Source organism: Dermacentor silvarum, chromosome 11 (assembly GCF_013339745.2).
Source record: "Dermacentor silvarum isolate Dsil-2018 chromosome 11, BIME_Dsil_1.4, whole genome shotgun sequence".
Classification (NCBI taxonomy): domain Eukaryota; kingdom Metazoa; phylum Arthropoda; class Arachnida; order Ixodida; family Ixodidae; genus Dermacentor; species Dermacentor silvarum.
Genome location: NC_051164.1, coordinates 2,596,142 through 2,617,195, shown reverse-complemented (window position 1 = coordinate 2,617,195; position 21,054 = coordinate 2,596,142). Strand labels below are relative to the sequence as shown.

The following is a 21,054-nucleotide window of genomic DNA, read 5'->3' as shown; positions in this document are numbered from 1 at the left end:
TTTTCACTTTTTTTTTCAGGCCTCCCTCCATTTCTTTATGAAAAAAACAAACCTGATTTGATTTAAGAAATGTGTGCCGGCGTAATAATGGTTAATAATAAACGCAGAAGACTACTGTGAAGCATGGAACAACTAAAGTGGAACAATGAAATATTTAAGTCATATATACATATTCATTTTGGCTAAACAAGGACACAACCTGGTCAGCATGCCTGATTTTTTTTCTTTTTCTTGAGCCCAGCTGGGAAGCTTGCACGCGCTGTTTTCTGTCTGACAAAATTTTACATTAGGTCGACACGGCATGAAACCGTTTTCAAATTTTTTTTTACGATTGCCCGATAATTCGGAAAATTCGAAGGCCCCTTCCGCATAAGCAACATCCGTCAGCGACGACCTCTTTGCACAAAGGTCTAGAGTTAGGCTGTATTTCAGCGCTTAGTAAGGACGAGGACAAAGAAGGAGACGAACGGACACACTCCAACTCCAACTAGAGTTAGGATAGGCAGCAAATTGACCAAGAGTTGCCGACTTGCTTTTCCTCAAGGTACTATTATGGCAAATATCATGTGGCCTAAACAAATATAGTGCTTGCTAAAGATATGTAAAGACTGTCAAGTATGCCAAAATTAAAAACAAATAAGAGTGTGAACTACGTCGAACTGAAACCGACAGAAACGCAAGGAAAATCAAAGCTTCCATTGAAGTTGCCAGTGGCGCCACCTCTTGGATGCGACGCTGACTGCGTCAGAGGAGCCGCTGAGTAAGCCCACTGCCCCCTTCTAGTACACTGTAACTTGGCACAGGAGCAAAGCGACGAAATCGTCTAAAGGTTTTTCTTACTTTTGTGCACGAATCTGTCTTATACCCCTGACACACGGGCAAAAGCAAAGTCCTTTGCAGGAAACCCTTGTTGTAATTCCCAAGGACCCTTTGCAGAAAGGTTTTGCGCCAATGACACACACACCACACAAACTTTTTAGGTGGTTCCTCAGATATACGCCCCCCCCCCCCCCACCCTAAGAAAAAAAGGGTTCTTTGCTGAACCAGCCAGAGAGACAACATTTAGAAATAGCTGCGCTTGTAGATTACATTTAGTGATTGTGGAACTTAAAACCATTTTTTTTGCTCATTTTTGATGGCTTAACTGCGCATATTCGGAATTCAACATGGCGGCGCTAGCGTGGTGCAAGCGTTTGAGAGTATCGCATAGAATAAATCTTTACTGTTTGACAAATCACATTACAGCTAAAGATTAATACATTTTCCAACGTAAAAAAGTACTTGCGGTAGTTATGTGACACGTTTTCGTCTATTGATGAGTTGTGCATGCTGTATGAGAGAGTCCACCATTCCGCTCGAAGAGTAGATGCCCCATCTTCTTCCCCGCAAAGGAACTTTGCCGGGAGGGAGATACTCCTTTCCCGTGTGTCACTGCGCTTGAACGCCTTTCCGGTAGATGTGCCGTTACTTAAAGGACTTCAGAGTGCCCGTGTTTCAGGGGTATTACATTGCTGTAAGGAACATCTTAGCTATCACGGAAGGCCGGCTATATACCAGCTCAAATCAACAAAGGCAACAGCCCCAAAGTGATACGCAGCCATGCAGCGACTTTCCGCAAGGGAGTACTGCTTAAATACTGGACTACCGATCAGCAAGGCTTCAGTGCTGTTTTAGCGCGATAGAGTGAAGGGCCCCGTGTCGCAGAAAATCCGGTGTCGGTGTCGGCGGGGTGGTCCAGCCAAGAAAATCATCCCGAACCACACCACGCCCACCACACAGGCCCTCCGCGTGGCACAGAGGTGCTGGTGAAATATTCCAATTTCTCAAAGTAAAATGCGTCAGAAAAATCGTAAGGTACGACGTCACCACAACCTACAGACGTGATAGCGTCGGATTGTAGTTCCAATATTGGAGAAAACCTAATTCTCTTACGCGGAGACTCAAACACAAGCCCCTTTTCAGCATTTCTAGAGCTCGTATACAGTGGGAGGCCGCGGTTTTCTCCTTGCAAAAATACTATCCAAATGGCGGTCGCCTCCTCTGCAGCCTACAACAGCGTTGCATGTAGGCTCCCACGACAGTAGCATGCGGAGGCGAAGTTGGAGAAAAAGAAAGCTGCAGTTGCCGGGAAGACTATTAAGCAGCCAGGGATCTTTGAATGCTATAGCGTTCCACTCTTAAATTCGAAGCTTAAGCGTCCTCCAGTCTTTTTAAAGCCGTAGTCCTCGAACAATTCACACTAGAAATAATACACTTCCATCGGTACAATTTAACATCTTAAGCAATTCATGATTTAACATGCGCTGTAGTATCACTTTTAGAAGGGAAAAAAATGCTCACGCCAATTCAAGATGCTCCTGCTTCGACTCGTTAGGCCTATTTCGTGCTACGGTCGAAGTCGTGCGGTCCCCTTCCAGCGAGTGTTCGTGGTCTTCTGCGGCAGAGGATGTTCCGCGATTCGTCATTGTGATATTCGGGGAGAAATTTGATTGGCCCTGGCGTGTTGCTAAGGCCATTGTTTTTGGAGCATCAGTTAGGGCTGCGAAGCAATGGGCATGTGACATCACAATACCCACTATTTCTCGCTCTTGCAAATTTAGTGCTGCCTTATAGGTATAGTACAACAATGAGACGAAGCCATTGATCTATTATTGCACCTTCGAATAAATGACGGCATCGTTCACGCTTCCAGAACAATGACGCAACGTGGAATCTTCCAGAAAAAAATGTACGCGGCTCCCTCTAAATTCAGTGGTTCTCATATCAAGGAAATCGTTCAGTTTTCTTCAGCGCCTAATTCTCCATAAATATTAAATTGTCAGTGTTATTGGTGCAATAAAGGCCGCCATTACTAAGTGGTAAACTACGTGGTACTACGTGGTAAACTACGTGGTAAACACATATTCAAGTTTCAAAGTACTGTATAATCATTAATTTCTATTTAGCGCATTTCACCACGTATAATTTAGCCTATATCCTAGTGCCAACAATAGTGTAGTGAGTTTAGATGCAGCAACAAAACGCGGTAAAATTTAAAACGATATCGATGGCGGTTGTAAAACTCAATAATAGCAAAGAGACACGTAGATACTGGCGATAAATAAAGCTCGTGAACTGTCGGAAGCACTATCGGTACTGACAAATATTGTTGTAATATTCCGGTGGAACCCGACGATTGCCGCCAATGCAAATATAAAGGAAAAATATAATCATAGCCTGGTGAGCGTTCTCACTGGGAAAACTACAACACGGGAGTTTTTTTTTTTTTTTTTTTTTTAGTTGTCAGCTCTACTGCTCTATTAAATTGCGCGGAAACAGTTTTTAATGAGATTAGCATTCTTATCATACATAACGCACTTTCCGTGATATGCCTATGTTTTCGTGTTTTTTGTTAAGCGTTTTGCCGTCAATTTGGGTGAAAGGGTAGTCGATGATCTAATGTGTAGAGTCTTGAGCGCTGGGCTGCGGTATATCCCGGCCACGGCGACCGCATTTAGATGGAGTCGAAAGGTAAAAACGCCCGTGTGCTAGCGTTGTAGTGCACGTAAAGAACCCCAGGCGGTCAAAATTTTTCCGGAGCCCTCCAATTCGGCGTGCCTCATAATCAGACCTTGTTTTGGCACCTAAAACTCCAGAAATAAGATAATAATGGCCGGCGGTAACTGTGTTGAAAACTGATACCGCGTATGTGCATATTTTCAGAGAACATCTTTGACACCACCTTCAATCCGTGGGTATGTGCCTCTGAGTTGTGCGCATTTCTTTGAACCTCCTAGACGCAACTTGGGTCTCCGAGTATGTGGCCAAAATTCAACAAGAAGAAAATTCTTCGAACACTTTGTGGTCCTGAATTTAATCAAGCCCGCGTCATACTATGGAGACACACGTCACGTGTGGACGTCATGGTCCATGGTGTCTTTAGATGGCGAGCGTGTGCTCGAGAGAAGAGACACATACGTCTCATTCATGGCGTCGATGGCAAAACGGTCTGTCACTAGACTGCTTCGGCACAAACTGGATCAAAGTCCACATTCATCGTGACACCAGTTCCATGGAAATTTGCTCTGAGGGCCCTTAATTCGCTCTAGATATGTGCTAACATTCCGAATGCGCAATACCAAGCACTTGCGTGAGGAAACATAGAGTCTCTTTAAAATTCACTGTTCCCGGCCCCCAGCGACGGTATTGCTTTGACAAAGATGATTATCGCTAAATTGTATGATTTAGAATGACTAAGCTTAAAATTACGAGAATAGCGCACAAGGGTCGCTGTTGTAATGCCGTATATCTCGAAATGTCTCCTCCAAACAAAAAGCACTCCGACTGGTATAATTTCACGTCTGAAACAACCGATGATGTACATTGCGTTGTAGATTCAGATTTACACAAATAAAAGAATGATCACGCAAATTGAAAATGATCCAGTTTCGACTTCTTAAAACTATATTGTGCTTTGCTTCGATTAAAGGCGTGCGGACCATTTCAAGTGTGTGTTCGAGGTCTCCAATGGCAGGCGATATGTTGCGATTCGGCACTTTGACATTCAGAAAAAGATTTTGATTGGGTCTAGGCGTGTTGCTAAGGCCATTGTTATTTGGCGCATCAGGATTGCCTAGCGATTGACCCATGACATCACAATACCATCAATTTTTTTTTCGGTCGAATATATGTCGGACTTATATGAATATAGTACCACAGTGAGGCGAAGCCGTTGATGCATTAGTGTGCCTTCCAATACGTGACGGCGTCGTTAACTCTTCGACAATAATGACGCAACGCAGAACCTTCGAGAATAAAACACATCAAAGCGGCTTTCTCGGAATTGTGTGGTTCTAATATCACGAAAAATGTTAACTTTTCTTCAGTGTGTATGTATGCATAAATTTCCGAAGTGCATGATGTTTCGTTCAAGAAAAATCGCGATTATTTTAACGATCTGGTAAACACATATTCATATTTGGAATTGTGATGAATAATTTCCCTTTACAGTATGTATATTACACAGCATCCAATTAGTGACGTTCGAATCAACAGCAAAGCGCAGTTATAGGCAAAACCAAATGAATGGTTGAAGCAATACGAAATAGTTTCAAAGTAGCACGCACATATTAGAAACGAAAGAAGCCGCTGACATCTCCGCCACATTGTCGGTACTGTCGGTAATTGTTACAACCTTCTGGTAGAACGCGACGAGTACAGCTAATTAATTATAAAAAAATACACTTGAAGCCTGACGGGCCTACTAAATGGGGAAAGTACAACCCGTGAACCTTATTTCTTAGTGGCCAGCAATCCTACGCTAGTAATTTGTGCAAAAATTGTTTTTAACGCGATTAGGATTCCTACGATACATAACGCACTTTCTGGGATGTCAGTATATTTGTGTGCTTTTTCCTTCAGTGCTTTGCCCTCAGTTTGGGTCAATGGTTAGTCGATTGTCTAATGAGTAAAGTGTTGAGCTGCCTGCTGCGGGAACTGTGTTGAAAACACACACAGTGTATGTGCTCCTTTTCAGCTAATTTTTTCGATGCCAAATTCAGTCCGTGGGTATGTTCTTCGAGTTGGTGCTCATTTCACTGAACCCCTTGACGTAACTTGAGTCTCTCGGTATGCGGCACTCTTTGGCGCCACTCTATGTCACTTATTATATTTCATTCGGTATTTATCACACTTCAACAACAACAACCATCCTTAGAAGTATTGGCGGTTAAAGACTGAATCCAAACCGGTTATCTTTATTGATACACGCCCATGCGCGTACATCCTGTTGGCGCCAATGGAAAGCACGCGTGTGCATAGGGATGATATTGACACGTATACACGTTTATATTTCACCGGTGGCCGCTTTCACCTGGCTAACGAATGTTAAATGTTATCGCTCGGCGCAGGACGCGCCTGTATCGGAAGTTTCTAGAACCTTATCGATGCTTCTTTCCGTTGCCTGTTTTCACCAACGCTTCTGTTATCTGATTGTATGAGCGACGCGAATCCGCCTTTTGCATGACCCTACAGCGCATGCGCAGAACCCTAGCGGCCAGAGTAACAAACAATTCGTACGGCGTCGTCAACGACCCGGCCGTGTACCCCGCAGTCGTGTTGGAGGCGCGAGCAATAACAAAATCGCAGTTGATAAAAAAAAAAAACAACAAGAAGGTCCTGTCAGCGCGATGCCGTCAACATGTGCTGCTTATGGGTGTACTTCTCGAGGTGTGCCCGGCAGCAACATCCATTTCTTCCGCTTCCCATCGGTGAAACGTGATCGCCAGCGCCGTGAAGCATGGATCAGGGCTGTGAGGCGCCAAAATGAAGACGGCAGCCCCTGGGAGCCTTCAGGTTCGGCAAGGTGTGTGAAAAACACTTCGTGAAAGGTGCGTATGCAAACGAACTACGAGCATTTTGCTTGCGACGTCGCTTATGCATTCGAGTAACTGATGCGGCGTCTGCTGCAAGTTATTTTCAGTGCGCGGCGGTGCGGCACTGCCAGTCTTGGCCCGCAGCTGTTGCTTTCGTGTATTAACAGTGATGAAGCTCGCACTACGGCTCTGAGCAGCACGACACAGCTGTGTACCTCTTCTGCTTCAAAGGGACAGTATACGACGGCAAAAAGAGCGAGCTATGGCTCACCAAGTGTCAACGCACGCGCGCTCCGACGAGCGCGCGCCCCAGCCGGGTCCGCGCGTCGTTCGGCATAACGCACTGTTGTTGATTACTTTGCCCATCAAATATATACCCGTAAATAATCCTTGTAAGTGTGCTTAACCTCGTTCATTCGCCGCTAGAATATACTGAATGCCAAAGAGTGCAAGGCCGGCGCGTGACTGACTTAACGGTTCATTTCTGCCGTTCAGCGAAGAAAAAAAAATCGCCCTTTATGCGGCAACGTGATTGCCGCGCATTGATTCATAACTCTTGCGGTGTTCGCATATTTCTGGTGAATGTGTACTGTGCACCCTTTGGCTAGTCGCAGTGATGCTACATTCACTGGGGTTATGTTTTGCAGGATCGCCATCCAACTCGCCCAGGCACCCTGATTACGTGCCTTCTCTGTTTGTTTACACCGATGAGTTCAAGAAAAAGGACGCTTTTCATCGCTATGTACGCACGGCAGCGCGTATGAAACAACACAGTGAGCACCGACGAGGTATGTCTTGCGGAGGCGAACGGAGCACGTTATCGTGGCATGCGCTTGCTTGCATGATAAGGAAATGCCAACTATTTGACTGCGGACGCACGAGTGACGCGTCTTCCTACCTAGCATTGGTACGGTATCCTTCTGTCACAGTATTATATGCATTCGTGCAGGCTTTTTCCGGAATGAATTTATCGACGCTTTGTAAGGTGTGGTAATGTGTAGCTCTTTGGCCACTAGTCCACACTCTGTCAATGTAGAAAGGTCGTGCGTCCTTGACAAGCCTTCATTTCTTATTGCTCTTAATTCCATTCACAATAATGACCTGCCTATTAGTCTTTCCGTAAGGTTATCTACGCAGAAATATAGGCATCTCAAACAAGACTATGAGTGCGATTCACTTGAGCTAGTAGTGCCCATTTTTAATTTATGCACTTGAATGATTTGTCTTTTTATAACTTTAGCTGTTTCAGAGAAGCAGGCAGACCTAAAACAGGACTCAATGGCAAATGAGACGTCTTCAAAGTGTGAGTAATCTTTCTGCAAAACTAGGCTACATTACTTTTATACAAGAATACTAACGCAACACAAATGTGACATTATTTCCTCAGGTGATGAAGACTCTGTGGAGATGGAACAGACGGACATGTCAGATTCCGAGAGCACAGCAGGCAAGCACTTGTCATACATAAACCATCTAAAACGTTGCATGATGCACAATAGTCAATGACAGGGCTCAGTGACACCTGTCTGTGAAGGAATCAAGCTTGTAATTTATTTGCAGTGCTTCTTAACCGGGGCACTCTCACACACGGGTGGAGGGCAGCCAACAAGCAGGTTAGGTTATTTAAAAATTGTTGAAACCGAGAACGGGTGAAGAAACAGCCGAACATCATAGTGCTATAATTTGTATTGCTAATTTGTACAGGCCAGTGAGGTCCGCTCTTCGACCTTATACAAACTACCAGTTTATGCTGCACGCTACCTCTGTTGCCATGGCATTCAGACTGTTTTTGCGTGTGACGTATGAATGCAGCAAATTCAATGTTGCTGACTATTGGATGTACTTGTTCGTGCCTAGTGCAGTCTAAGGAAACTTTTTGGAGGATAAAGGCACGAAGGGCAGGTGCTTTACGCTTTTTTCTGGGAAAATCATCTCCTGCATGCTTGACTTGTCGCTGACTATTACTGTTTGTGATATTGAAAAGCATACATGACAGCCAACTTTGTTTATGTAGATGGAGACCCTAGAATGCCGACAAGGCGAACATATATAAACCTGCGATTCAAAATAGTAATTTCCAAAGCATGAATAACATTGCACTTATTCTAACCTGCCTTGCATTTGTTGCATGTACAGGTTTCACTACTTCATCACAGGAGTGTGAAGGTGTAGCTGCATTGCTGATGCGTCGCACTACTGCCACAGCTAAGGAGCAACTAGAGAATGTCAGCACAAGCAGTTTCAACGGCCTGCTAGCAGAACATACTGCAATGAAGAAGAGAATTCAAGAGCTCGAAGTCAGATGTAAAAGGCTGCAATCGCAAAGCTTTTCTGTGGACACAATTCATAGTACCGCATTTAAATTTTACACTGGACTTACGAGCAAAGCGCAGTTTGATGCTTTGTATGGACACCTCGAAGCGAATGCCCAGAGAATGGCGTACTGGGTTCCCCAAAAGAATGAGCAGCAACAGCAAATTGAAAAAGACAGGCAGCTTTCAAAGCGAGAAGAACTGTTCATGGTTTTGTACAGGCTACGAACGGGAGTTTGTGCAAGGGAAGTAGCCAGGTTGTTTGGCATATCACAATCTAGCCTGAGCCGCATTTTCTGTAGCTGGATTAACTTTTTAGATAAGGAGCTGTATGCCTTAACACGGATGCCATCTTTAGCTGAAGTACAACGACACATGCCAGAGGCATTTTCAGATTTTCCTAACACGAGAGTGGTTCTGGACTGCACTGAGGTCAGAATTCAGAAGTCCTCAAAGTTAAAAGCACAAAGGCAAACTTTTTCAACCTACAAGCATTTTAATACCTTCAAGGCACTTGTAGGTGTCACACCTGATGGTTATGTATGCTTTGTTCCCGAGATATGGGGCGGTCACGTTAGTGACACCGAAATAGTGGAGAGAAGTGGCCTCTTAAAACGCTTGCAACCGGGTGATGGTGTAATGGTAGACAAAGGCTTTCGCTTGGACAGCATTTTCCCCCCAACCATTCAGATCTATATCCCACCCTTCAAGAAAGGAAACCAGCTTTCTGCAAGTGATGTAATTGCTACTCGAAAGATTGCTGGAGCTAGAATACATGTTGAAAGGGTTATAAGGCGCATCAAGGAATTCCATTTTTTAGATAGGCCAGTGCCTATCAACATGTTAGACATCGCCGGCAAGATATTTAGGACCTGTGCCCTACTGTCTAATTTGCAGCCACCGATTATTGCCGTGAATGAGCAGAGTTCTAGTTGAACGCCTTGCAATATGTGAAATAAATAAACAAACAGACAGGGCCCGAATGTGGTCGCCTTGTGTGTTGCCTTACTGGACTTACTGTCGGTAATTCCCACGCATTTTCTTGCCCCAGCTTAGTGCGGAACTGAATGCTGAATACTATACTTCATGGCATATAGTATGCTGTTTCTGTCAACAGGTGCGGCTGAGAGAGACTTGTAGTGACAAATACAGCAAGTCACATTATCCACATGTAAACATTGAAATAACATCAATAAATAAAAAAACGACCACACAAAGGTACCAAGCTCATTTATTGTCTTTATTAAATGCCTGCTTTCTCATGGCTCCTGTACTATCAATTTATAACACAACAGAGCAACATTCCATCATCAACAGAGGAGCAGGGTAAAAACTAGGAAAGCTTGACCAGCCCTCTTATGGACACAGCAGGCGAAGCATAAAACATTAAAAAAATATATTGACAAGTACAAGTGTCATGTCCAGTATACATTACACACAAGAGTAATCAATATACAGCAGGTGAAGCAACAAAAACATAGAAAATATGAAGGAGATAACACAAGAAAACATGTTGGAGCCAAATAATGAAACCGAAATTTCCTAAGAAACAGTCTTCGTCAAAAATAAGTTAGGAGCACTGTACATGAAGTTATCAAATATAGAACACACTTCATTTGACAAGGAAACAGATAGAAATTGCACTGGAACATACAAGTTTCATATTTGTAGTCAGTCAGGCTCGAATGGTAACTGGCATGAAAATTTTCTGTAGTTTCCTTACATTCATGCTCACCAGTACTCTTTCAAGTAATTGCTCAGCAGAATGAGAATGTAGTACTGATGTGATTGTTGCATAGTTCGTGCAGTAGCGTGTACTGTCCAGTACTACAGTTTACATGTGCTGTAATCTGTAGAAGGTTGTTCAACTACCGTATTTCTTGGACTAAAAGTGCTACCCCCTACTTTTCGCAAGTTCCGAAGAGAAAATTGGTTTTTAAGACATCTATTATAACTTAGCATGATGAAACGCTATTATGCACACTGGTACACTAACTGCAAAATGCCGTACTTGCCCTCATTTCAGGGCACCAAATTTCTGTAAACATAATTTTTATAAGCCGCATACTCCAGCAGAGAAAAACATAACTCTTTTTCGGTACAGAATGCCAGCATTTATTGCACTTTATATTGAAGACCTTGTCCTCTTAACGCAGTCAAACGATGCATTATGCAGTGTTCTTTTTGTATCCAATATATTTTTTTTTCATTGTAAAGAGGGAGTCCTCTGCTTACTCTGCGAGTGAGCAGCTCTGGCACTATGCAATGTTTGAAGAAATGCAGCAACCCAGGCAGAATTTCTGTACACCAAAGAACTTCATCAAAGGGAGTCCTCTCCACATGTGTTGAGGCTGCTACACTTCCAGCATTTGTCCATACTACAAAATCACACCACTTCAAACCTGTGACACCCATCATACCTTGTATCTGATAATAATATGCATGATCTTTTTTCAATTCTATATTGTCACCAGATATTTTCAAACAGCACTTTGCAGAAGCTGCTGCTTCGACGACACCCTTGCCTTTGAAGGAGAATGGGCACTTCACCTCCAAAAGACCAGTGTCACTCCCTTCAAAGACAAGTCTGTCGGGGGAGGCAGCAATAAATGGGTGCTGGGGATGAACATGCAACCCAGTATATGCAGTAGTTAAATATCTGTCCCTGCATGCCATTATTTCTTCGTATGCTTTAACGGCATCGTCCTCGTGAATCCTGCCATAACGCATGGCTTCGGTGCTCACTTGGCGAGGATACATTACGTCCCTTACGGCACCATCAGGCTTTCTGCACCGCAGCAACTTCTTAAACACTGATGCCGTGAGCCGTCCAATACGTTCCTGATGCCACTTCTTGTTCTCTGCCTGGCCCATTGTGCTTTCTAAAATGACTGCCCTGTCGTCGAGGCTCAGGGGCTGAATTGCTGCAAAAGCATAAGACAAAAAAGTGTGACCTAACTTGAGCAAATTGGTGATTAGCTGCAGGGAAGCAAAACAACTAATGCTACTTGGTTTACACTTTCAGTCAATGCAAATATGGAAAAGGCTGCATTAAGAGAAAACACACTGACTAATCAGAACATTGGTGCATGTCTTGTTTCTTTTCATGTCTTGATCTATCATTCCACTTATGTACTTGCAATGAATGATTACCAACTAGCTCAGTTGTCAGTTAAACTCTCGTCAGTATTTTCTGTAACTTTCTAGCCTCATTGAGTTGCATCTAATCACTTAGGCAAGTGTAATATTTACAAATTGACAGTTGTGCTATTTACTTTACCATTAATACAGTAAGGGCTTATTTTTATGCAAGAGCTGTACGGCTGGTTTCACTCGGTCTGGAGTTTCAGCACGTGCTCCCTCTGCATGTTTACTTCGCAGAATTGTAGTTCCATGTATTCCGATGAAATAACACTTGCTCAATAAAACTATGTGCCTGTGTAATTCAACATTATGGTGATGAATTTCTGTGTGTTCATTCTTACCATCAAATCTCTCTTGAATAATTCTCGAGTTTGTCATGCTCAGCAAATCTTCACTGTCGGCTATATATGGCTGGTTGCAGCATCCATCATTTATTACTTTTGCAGCGATGGTCTCTGTTGTGCTCTGAAATGAACCATAGAGAGAAAATGGGTAGTTTTCAATACGACAGCACATACTGCGTGTGTGGCCATCATGATGTTTGATGAAAGAGCAAAGGAGCTAACATGGTAGTATGCATGTGTTTCTGTGGTACCAGTGTCTGCACTGTGGATTATCTGGTGGGTTAACAACGCAGTGATAAGGGCTACGACTCAGTCATATATGCTATATGCATGAGCTAGAAACTACGGCTGCCTTACGCAACATCTCACAGGAATTTGGTAAAAAGAGGCATCGTCAAGACATGTTCTACAATTACATTGGAGAAATTTCGCAATCACATTGTGGCTGATAAGCTTCAATGCACTGGTTGGTCACCTCAAAGCAGCAGGATACCTGCTTCTGTAGCAAAAGCAATGCACAGGAAAAGAACAAAAATTATAGCAGGCAAATAGAAATCAGGTGGAGAGGGAAGCTCACATACATGACCAGGTATCAGTAATACCCTCCATGCACCACGTTTTGCACTGATTAAGGAAGATGGGGCAGCATGTATGAGTACAAGTAGTTTTTCTGCTTCACACTAACTGTCCTGTCTTCATAGGTAAATCTGTCCTGTTATAAAATGCAAACACTAATGCATTGTCAGGCATTTAAACCATTACGTGAAATGCCGAAGGCAAGTAGTATACAGGATCCTTATTTCCTGTGTCAGCTGCTACAGAGGCTAGATGAGAAAGTGTTAAAGGGGGGACATGGGCAAATAACAAATTACCGCAGCGCAAGGGCAAATAATAAGCGCAATACTAAAAAAAGTTTTAAGTCATTCACAGCCATGCCCTTGTTTGACCTCTGTTTGCTGCACACCCTCGTTTGAACAAACATGATCACCGTGCATGTGAAACCATAAAAGCAGTCGAGATGGTACGAAAGGCACATCACATTTAAGCAAACCCTATATCAATTTATTGCGGAAAGAAGTGCTATTTCGAGTGCGCAGACATACAATGTCGATGAAAGCAGGTCGCTATCATTGGTATTTGCTCTGTGCCGCTGTTCTTGCTTATTTCATGGCTCTCGCTTTTCATTGTGCAATATGTATGCATTTCTGTTTTGTAATAAAAAGACTAAGTTGAAAATCAGTTTGTTGTCTGTTTTTTAGCTTCTCCTCCAAAGACACGGTGTCACATTTTTGAATGATGTTTAAGATATTACGTACTTCTTCTGCCGCCCTGGGCTTCTTTGCATAGCGGAGTAGAAGGCAGCTCGGAGATATTTCTTGCAAGTTGCTGATGAAGTTGGCAGGGTCAGCTGGCAACAGTCCAGGTGTGGGATCATAAACTCTCTTCCTGTTCCTGCTGCTCTCAAACAAAATTTCCGAAAGCGGCAAGCTTGGTTCTTGCTTTTTGGCTGAAAATACAGATTACAAGCACAAAAACAGCTTAAACACTCAAACTATCCCCAGCAACCTCTAGATTACCAACTACTGTTTGACGTAAGCAGTTAATAACCCTGCTGAAGGTATATTCGGCTAAGATATTGGCTATACCGTCATCTCTACTATAAAATAGGCAGCAACTTCACTGTGGGAAATCGGCAGACAGGGTAGATGAAGAGAGCATAACTGACTAAAAGGACTCCTATTTAAATTATTTTAGGCAGAGTTGCACACTTTGGAATACAGACAGGAGGGACGTCACTTAGCAGTATACAGCATTTTTCTTACCTTGAGGGGGCACAATCCATGCACAGGGGACATCCGTACATGTTGTGTCTTCTCCTTGTGGTGCCAGGTTGCAAGCTGTGAGCAGCAGGCCAACAACGTGCTGGCAGCTTCCACTGAGGCTGCAGGAATCATGGTAACAGTGTATATTATTAGTGCTGATCTGCAAGGCATTCAACATAGAGAAAGAGCTGGGCAACGTGCATCAGACAGCCTAGACATGCTTTTCAATAATGATTATTGGGCACAACTTTCCCCCGTTGTGATTGACTGTACTTGCTTACCACACATGCATGCAAGTATAGCCACGATAGCGTTGCGCATAAGAACTATGAGGTCTCGATAGTCTTGCATAAACCTTGCCAAACTTGACTGCAGTGAAAACAAGCTACAGGTCCTATGTAAATGCTGCAGTAAACAGAGTGATTGAACACTGGCTTTAAAAAGTTCGTCTATAATCTCTCGTGTACCGCGCGGGTACTCGATTTTGCACAAGTGACACTGGCGACGCAAATGAGATCCTGACAGGAACGGCATGCCGCTTTACCTTGGCGCCGGCTGACCAAAAGTTGATGAATCGTACGCGACGTGCATGCCAGCAAACACTACGTAGCTGACACGGCTCTAGCCACGAGATACGCGTGCCGAACACCCCGAAGTATGTAAGTGCACAGCGATTTTTCGAAACGCGACATAGGAGAACACGGCTTGTCGGCGCTTTCTTGCGCTGCCGGTGCGCGCTGGGGACACATAGCCGAGGCATCAGGGCATACGATGAAATCAAGACCCTTTGACGTGCGTTGTGACTGCATTTGGCCCCCCAACGATCACCTGGCGTTCACCAGTGCCGCGAAAAGTGCCTGCAGCCACATGCTCCGAGTATCGCGTTCTAATCGCTGCGCACTGCCATTCAGCGAGCCCACGTACGCGCTCTAAGAACAGTAGACCTCCAAAGCTTGGCCTGGCGACGACACAAAACGGTAAAACCAGAGAGCCAGTACGTATACACATGCGAGATGTCATGATAAACAAAACTTGTACTCACCCGGCTGGGCAGAGACAGTGGCCTGCCAGTATGTCGCCCGTTCCTTTCTCTATGACCGCATGTACGATGTAGTAGCCGCCTTTCATTGACGGTAGGCATATACTTCGGAGAAGTCCATACGGGGATGTGGAACACAAGTTATTAAACATGATGTTGCGCACATAACCCTCTTCGGTGAATTTCTTCCCTTTCGCAGTTTGTCTTGCGAACCTCGATCCACATGCCGCCAAGAAAGCACTCAGCTGATTGTCGCTTGGCATCTTGATCCCGTTTGGGCTTTTCGTCCACCCGTTCGCTACGGCAAAGAAGCCGCCGGGTATGTACGTACTCCCAGGTTCCATTCCCGAACACGAACGCAGAAACTACCGATTGTAGAGCGCAGACTTACGTAAATATATGTGCCGCAACACGCGTCGTTGCCAGTCTACGCCATACTACCAGTAGCAGCGGCGGCCACCCGATGCCGTACTTATCGTTTCTTGCGGTGTCCGCGTGAGGGCGCCACACAGACATGCAAAAGGCGGATTGTCTAGAACTTTCTGGAAGACACGCGGGCACAGGGCCGCGATTTTGTAGCGAGGCATTATGAATTATTCTACTCTAGTCTTCTCATCCACCGCTCACGGCCGGCGGATCCCGTTGATAACGCGAGCGGACCGTCGCTCCGACCACTGACAAAGTACGATAAGCGCGAAAAGGCATTATTACTTTAAAGGCATCGCTACAAAATGCCGGCCCAGGGGTTCATCTAGAACCTTCGATGACTCACGTATAAAAGCCGACGCGTTTCGCCGCTGATCAGATTTTTGACGATCGCCGACTGTGTTCGCCCTATCGTTGTGCTTTGAGTGTAGCTTGCTTTTGTGGGCACAGGTTCGCCCAATAAAGAATGAGTTTCTTCATACAGTTTTAGGACTGTTTTCTTCAGCGTCACTACTACGTAACATATGGTGGAGGTGCTTTTCTGTCCATGCAGCGGACGCCCCCGAAAAGCCGTGATCGAAGCCTGAACCCCGAAGAGAGTACCAACGTTGTCCCGGAGCATCGAGCTAGGCTCAGGCTACAAAACCAACCCACGGAGTACGGATTTCTTCCCGAGAAGACCAGAAGTGCACGGCCACGACGACCGCATCAACCATGACAGCACCAGTGCCGCCAACACCGATCGTGTTATGGCACGTACACACTAGCGGCGGGCAAAACGCGCGCGGCGCGCCGCCGGCGGCAAAACGCAGCAGCGACAGGGCGGCCACACCAACCGGCGGCGCGCCGCTGTAGCAATCACGTGACAGACTAGACTCCTCTCCCCTTCTCGAACTATCCGGGAGCTCACGCGTGCAGATGATAGTGCGAAACGAGAAACAAGCGGTCGGGCGGGTCCGCATGGCACCTGTTTCCCGCGCACACATCACGGAAGCGGGCCGCTCTCATTGGTCTCCTTCATCCGCGGCACGCGGCAAACCGCAAGAAATCGGTCCAGGAGCGATCCCTGCCGCGGCAACAAAAACCCGTTTCGCGGCTGCTTTCGAGGCGCGCGTCTTGCCGCCGGCGGCGCGCCGCGCGCGTTTTTCCGCTAGTGTCTAGGTGGCATTACAGCACCCCGCGAGCCACCGACGTTCCGCGGATCAACATTTGAGGATCCAGAAAGCTTGCTGGAGACGTATGAAATGGTCGCTGTATTTAACAACTGGAACAGCGACGACAAGCGGCGCCACGTCTTCTTCTCATTGGAAGATGCTGCCAGGACGTGGTTCGAGAATTGTAAGTTGACCTTGACAACATGGGACCTGTTCCGCCACGGCTTCCTGCAGACCTTTACAAGCGTTGTGCGCAAGGAAAGGGCCGAAGTTCTCCTAGAAGCCCGGGTACAGCTGCCCAACGAGAAGATCACGATTTTCAGGGAGGAGATAACTCGCCTGTTCAAGCACACCGACCCCAACATGCCACAAGAGAAAAAAAGTTCGCTTCTTGATGAGGGGTGTCAAGCAAGAGCTCTTCGCGGGATTGATGCGCAACCCACCCAAGACTGTTGCTGAATTTATTTCCGAGGCCACAACCATTGAGAAGACGCTCGACATGCGGACAAGGCAATATAACCGCCGAACGCTGGCCGCCAACAACATCGACGTTCAAGCACTTGGCAGCAACGACCTGCGCGAGAATATCAGAGCGGTCCTTCGCGAGGAACTGCAGAAGTTCTTCCCCTAGTCGCAGCCTCAAGTGGCATCTATCGCCGACATCGTCAAAGAAGAAGTTCAGCGCTGATTTGGACTTCCCGATGTACAGCAGCAATCGCCGCAACCCCAGCCGGAAGCGCTGACCTACGCCGCCGTCGCCCGTCGTCAAGGCCCCCCTCCGCGCTCGCGCCAGGGTCCCGTAACGCCGCAGTTCCGACGTCCAGCACCGCCGCCGCCAGCACGCCCGTCCGTCATCCAGCGCAGCTACCCGAGAAAGACGGACATTTGGCGCGCCCCCGACCACCGCCCGCTCTGCTATCACTGCGGGGAAGCTGGTCTTGTCTACCACCGATGTCCATACCGCGAGATGGGCCTATGAGGGTTCGCCGTCAATGCGCCACGTCCACAGCTTGGCGAGAGGCCACGTGACATCGCCGACTACGTCGCCGGAGCCCAGTTCCAACCACAACGACCCTCACGCTCGCCGTCACCAGGACGCTACCTGTCACCGCAGCGCCAACCATACACTGGCCGAAGCCAGGGGCCGGTCCGTGAGCCCCTATCCGGGAAACTAAAAGCAGCAACCCATGGAGGTGCGGTTGCTGTACGACGCAATGCCGAAGATGTTCCTCCGCCATCGAAGAATATTCGCGAATCATCACGACGAGATATCAGCACGCCGCCTGGAAAGAGGCTTCATGACAACACTTCGCTGCCGAAAGAAGGCCTGCCCATAGAGAAAGAAATTCAACAAGAGGGGACACTCGGCAAAAACTGGCAACAGGAAACACGTCACCATACGTCACGCTATACTTTTGACACCGAACGTTAGCTGCCGCGAGCATCGAAAAAAAAGAAAGTGAACTTAAGTTAACAGGCATTGATTTATTTTTTTTATTTCTTTGCCGCGAAAACTAAAACGTTTTGCGTATAAATTAACTTAAGCTTTGCGACTTATTTTCCTTGCCTTACCTAGCCACAGGTCAATGACGCGCCAGATACATGCGTCATCCGCCAGACACTCCCCCGAAGCCAGCGAGGATGGCTGCGCGCGCGTATGGGTGCAAGCGCGCGGCGACCCGTCTGTCTCCTTCTTTTTTTCTTTTTTAAATGTAACCTGGTTTATTGGGCTCTCGGCGTATTCTTGCGTTCCTTCTGCACTGGGACAAGACACCACTGCACTATTGGACTACGGCATGGTGAGAAATCTTGTTTCACAGTCTACGACGCAATTAGGCTTACGGCACGGGACCGAGACTTAAGACGCAGTTAGCGAAAAACAGCTCGGCCATCCTGGAAAAGTTAATTTGAGTAAATGAATCGTGCTGAGACATGTTTCCGACGCTTCCTATGGGACTATTGTAACTTATTTCGGTTTTTGAACCACACTGGCTGCACAGGGCGCCGTGTCGCAGTTAGCGAGAACTATAACTCGGCCCTGGTGCATAGTCTAGTGCATCTTGCTATATAGGAGAAGTTTGTGCCGCTTTCTCTGACGCCAGACATTACTGAAAAGTAATTTCGTTACTTTCTGGGGTACTTTTGAGGCACGCTGGCCGCACAGCGCGCTGTGACGCAGTTAGCGATAAGCAGCTCGGCCGTGGTGATAAAGTTAGTTTGGCGTGTAATGAATCTTAGAGGGACAAGTCTGTGACGTTTCTTGTGGCTCCGCAACAACATATACCTTCTTTCGGTACTCACGCCTGTTGAAAACGCGATGGGCGATTGCCAAGAGTGATAACATGGGGTGTGCTGCTGGCGCCGGCAGAACGCGCGAACGACGAACATATCAGAAACTTGTAATTCGAAAATTACGTCTTCTAAAGGACTGAAAAAAGGCATTGCACCCACGCATTTGTCTTGAGTGCCTGTTGCGTCCGTCTCTATGTATGTAGCGTACCGTCGCGTCGCCCGAGGCCAATTTTTGGAAAGGCGAAATCGCCCGTATATTTGTGCCGCAAAAGTGCAGGAAATAATGCCCGGAAATGGGGGAACGCGTGGAAATCAGATGTTTTCATATATGTTTGGGATGAGTCGGGTATTTTCTACGCCATGCATGTAAAAGCGAATTGCTTTTGTTTGTAATGCCGCCCATTCACTGCTTTCGCACGTTTCGCCTCTACACGCAGTATTCCTATGTCTAAATACCAAAATGACTCATGCTTGTAACATGCTGTTACGTGCTTGCAAATGTAACATGCTTGTAATTTACTTTTTTTCAGCTGGTGCCGTCCGGTGGAGCTTCATACAGGAACTACTGCCTTACCTGCTGGTGTCACAACGTTGGATGAACGCACAAAAAGCGCGGAACGAGCTTTTATATAGAGCAAAATAAATATTTCCTCATTGCACAAAAGGTCTTGCGTCTACTTTGTGAAATTGCACGTGGCACAGATTTGATGGGACTTTACGAGATCGTTCGCAATCATTTTTACGAAATAATTTTTACGACCAGGGTGGAGCCACCGGATAGATTGGCGGGGCCTCCGGCCTCGCTTTAATTCTTTCTCCTCAGGACCTAAATAAAGTTCGTACTCACTCACTTACGAAATAATAAACCGATTCTGCACGAAGAGCAAAAAACAAAAAAAAAGAGGGGGGGGGGGCACAGCCGGCGTGCTAGCTTGCGTTCAAAATACGCGCGCCCAAAACCAAAACCGGAAGTGATGTAAGTGATTGACACCGACCGCTTGGCACGCTGCAGTCAATTCGGCCGCTGGGCCTTATGGGAGTGTCCCCTCTTGTTGAATTCCTTTCTCTATGGCCTGCCGACGTGACGTAGCAGCAGCGGAGCAAGCCGACGCAGCCGTGATCCGACGCCACGACCTAACCGCAACGCCAGACGACGGTCTACCGACCTAGACGTGCTAATCGATGGTCACAACGTCACCGCTCTCGTCGACACTGGAGCCGACTATTCCGTCTTCAGTGGCCCGTTCGCCGCCAAGTTGGAGAAAGTGAAAAAAGCCTGGCAAGGACCCGATATCCGGACAGCGGGAGGCCACCTAATAACGCCGGCAGGAATCTGCACAGCACGAGTCACGGTTAACAACCGCACTTAAGGGCCGTTCATAGCCCGACGTAACGTGAGTGCGCACGCACGCTACGTCACGTTGGCGAAAACGAACCCCTCTATAGTCGAGCGCACCGGCGCAGCCAACGTAACCGGCGGCTTCCAACGCGCCCCGACGGGCCCGGCGCTGACGGTCGCATACAGCCCATACAGTAACATACGGATTACAAGAGTGGCCACTCCAGCCTAAAAGCGGCCGAGCTATACGCAGCTTCATGCCGCCCGCTAGAGGGCAATACAGCACTCCCTGTCTCCAAGGGAACGCGCGTACTACTTATCTATGGTAGTAACTTTTCTATAGTGCAGTATGCGTCTACTTGTCTATGTGGCTGTAGACGTAGACGTTATCAGCGGGATCAGCCGGCCGTGAGCGCTGGATGATAAGAATAAAGAATAACGCATCGCTACAAAATATCGGCCATGGTGTGATCAGGCAAGGCGACGCTGCAAAAGATGTGCGATAACGTCTGCGTGGTCTTTGCTGGGTTCGCCTGCCAGAACGTCTGTCTCCTTGGCTGCTGCTTCGTAAGAAGGCCTTCATTACGTTCTTTTTTCCCTTCATCACTTTGCAAATTGCTTATGTATTTGTCACTTCAGCCGTAAGTTGACATTTGTCGTATTGTGCTGTTCGGCGCAGAGAGCTTTTTGTGTTCTTCACTTCGCGCATGATGTTCGTGGATTGCTTCACATTATGGAAGAAACAGCAATTTGGAATGCTGCGCTGCACGTTTGCGAGCAAATCGTTTCGTGGTTCGAGAAAGTGAGTTGGCACACGACGGTATGCGT

The 21,054-nt window shown here is 46.5% G+C and overlaps 2 protein-coding genes across 2 annotated transcripts; one reads left to right on the top strand and one right to left on the bottom strand.

The window, feature by feature from the left end:
- Positions 1-6,353: 6,353 nt before the first annotated feature.
- On the top strand, positions 6,354-9,676 carry LOC125941593 (uncharacterized). Its single transcript, XM_049659195.1, has 5 exons — positions 6,354-6,368; positions 7,001-7,141; positions 7,594-7,656; positions 7,741-7,800; positions 8,490-9,676. The coding sequence occupies exons 2-5, from the start codon at positions 7,114-7,116 to the stop codon at positions 9,599-9,601; spliced, it is 1,263 nt and encodes a 420-aa protein (XP_049515152.1). The 5' UTR covers positions 6,354-6,368; positions 7,001-7,113; the 3' UTR covers positions 9,602-9,676.
- Positions 9,677-10,396: 720 nt separating this feature from the next.
- LOC125941548 (uncharacterized) lies at positions 10,397-15,226 on the bottom strand. The gene is made up of 6 exons (XM_049659046.1): positions 15,019-15,226; positions 13,977-14,095; positions 13,470-13,660; positions 12,151-12,274; positions 10,901-11,589; positions 10,397-10,444 (listed from the first exon to the last, which is right to left on the bottom strand). Exons 1-6 carry the CDS (start codon positions 15,165-15,167, stop codon positions 10,397-10,399), a joined length of 1,320 nt encoding a protein of 439 aa, XP_049515003.1. The 5' UTR covers positions 15,168-15,226.
- Positions 15,227-21,054: the final 5,828 nt, after the last annotated feature.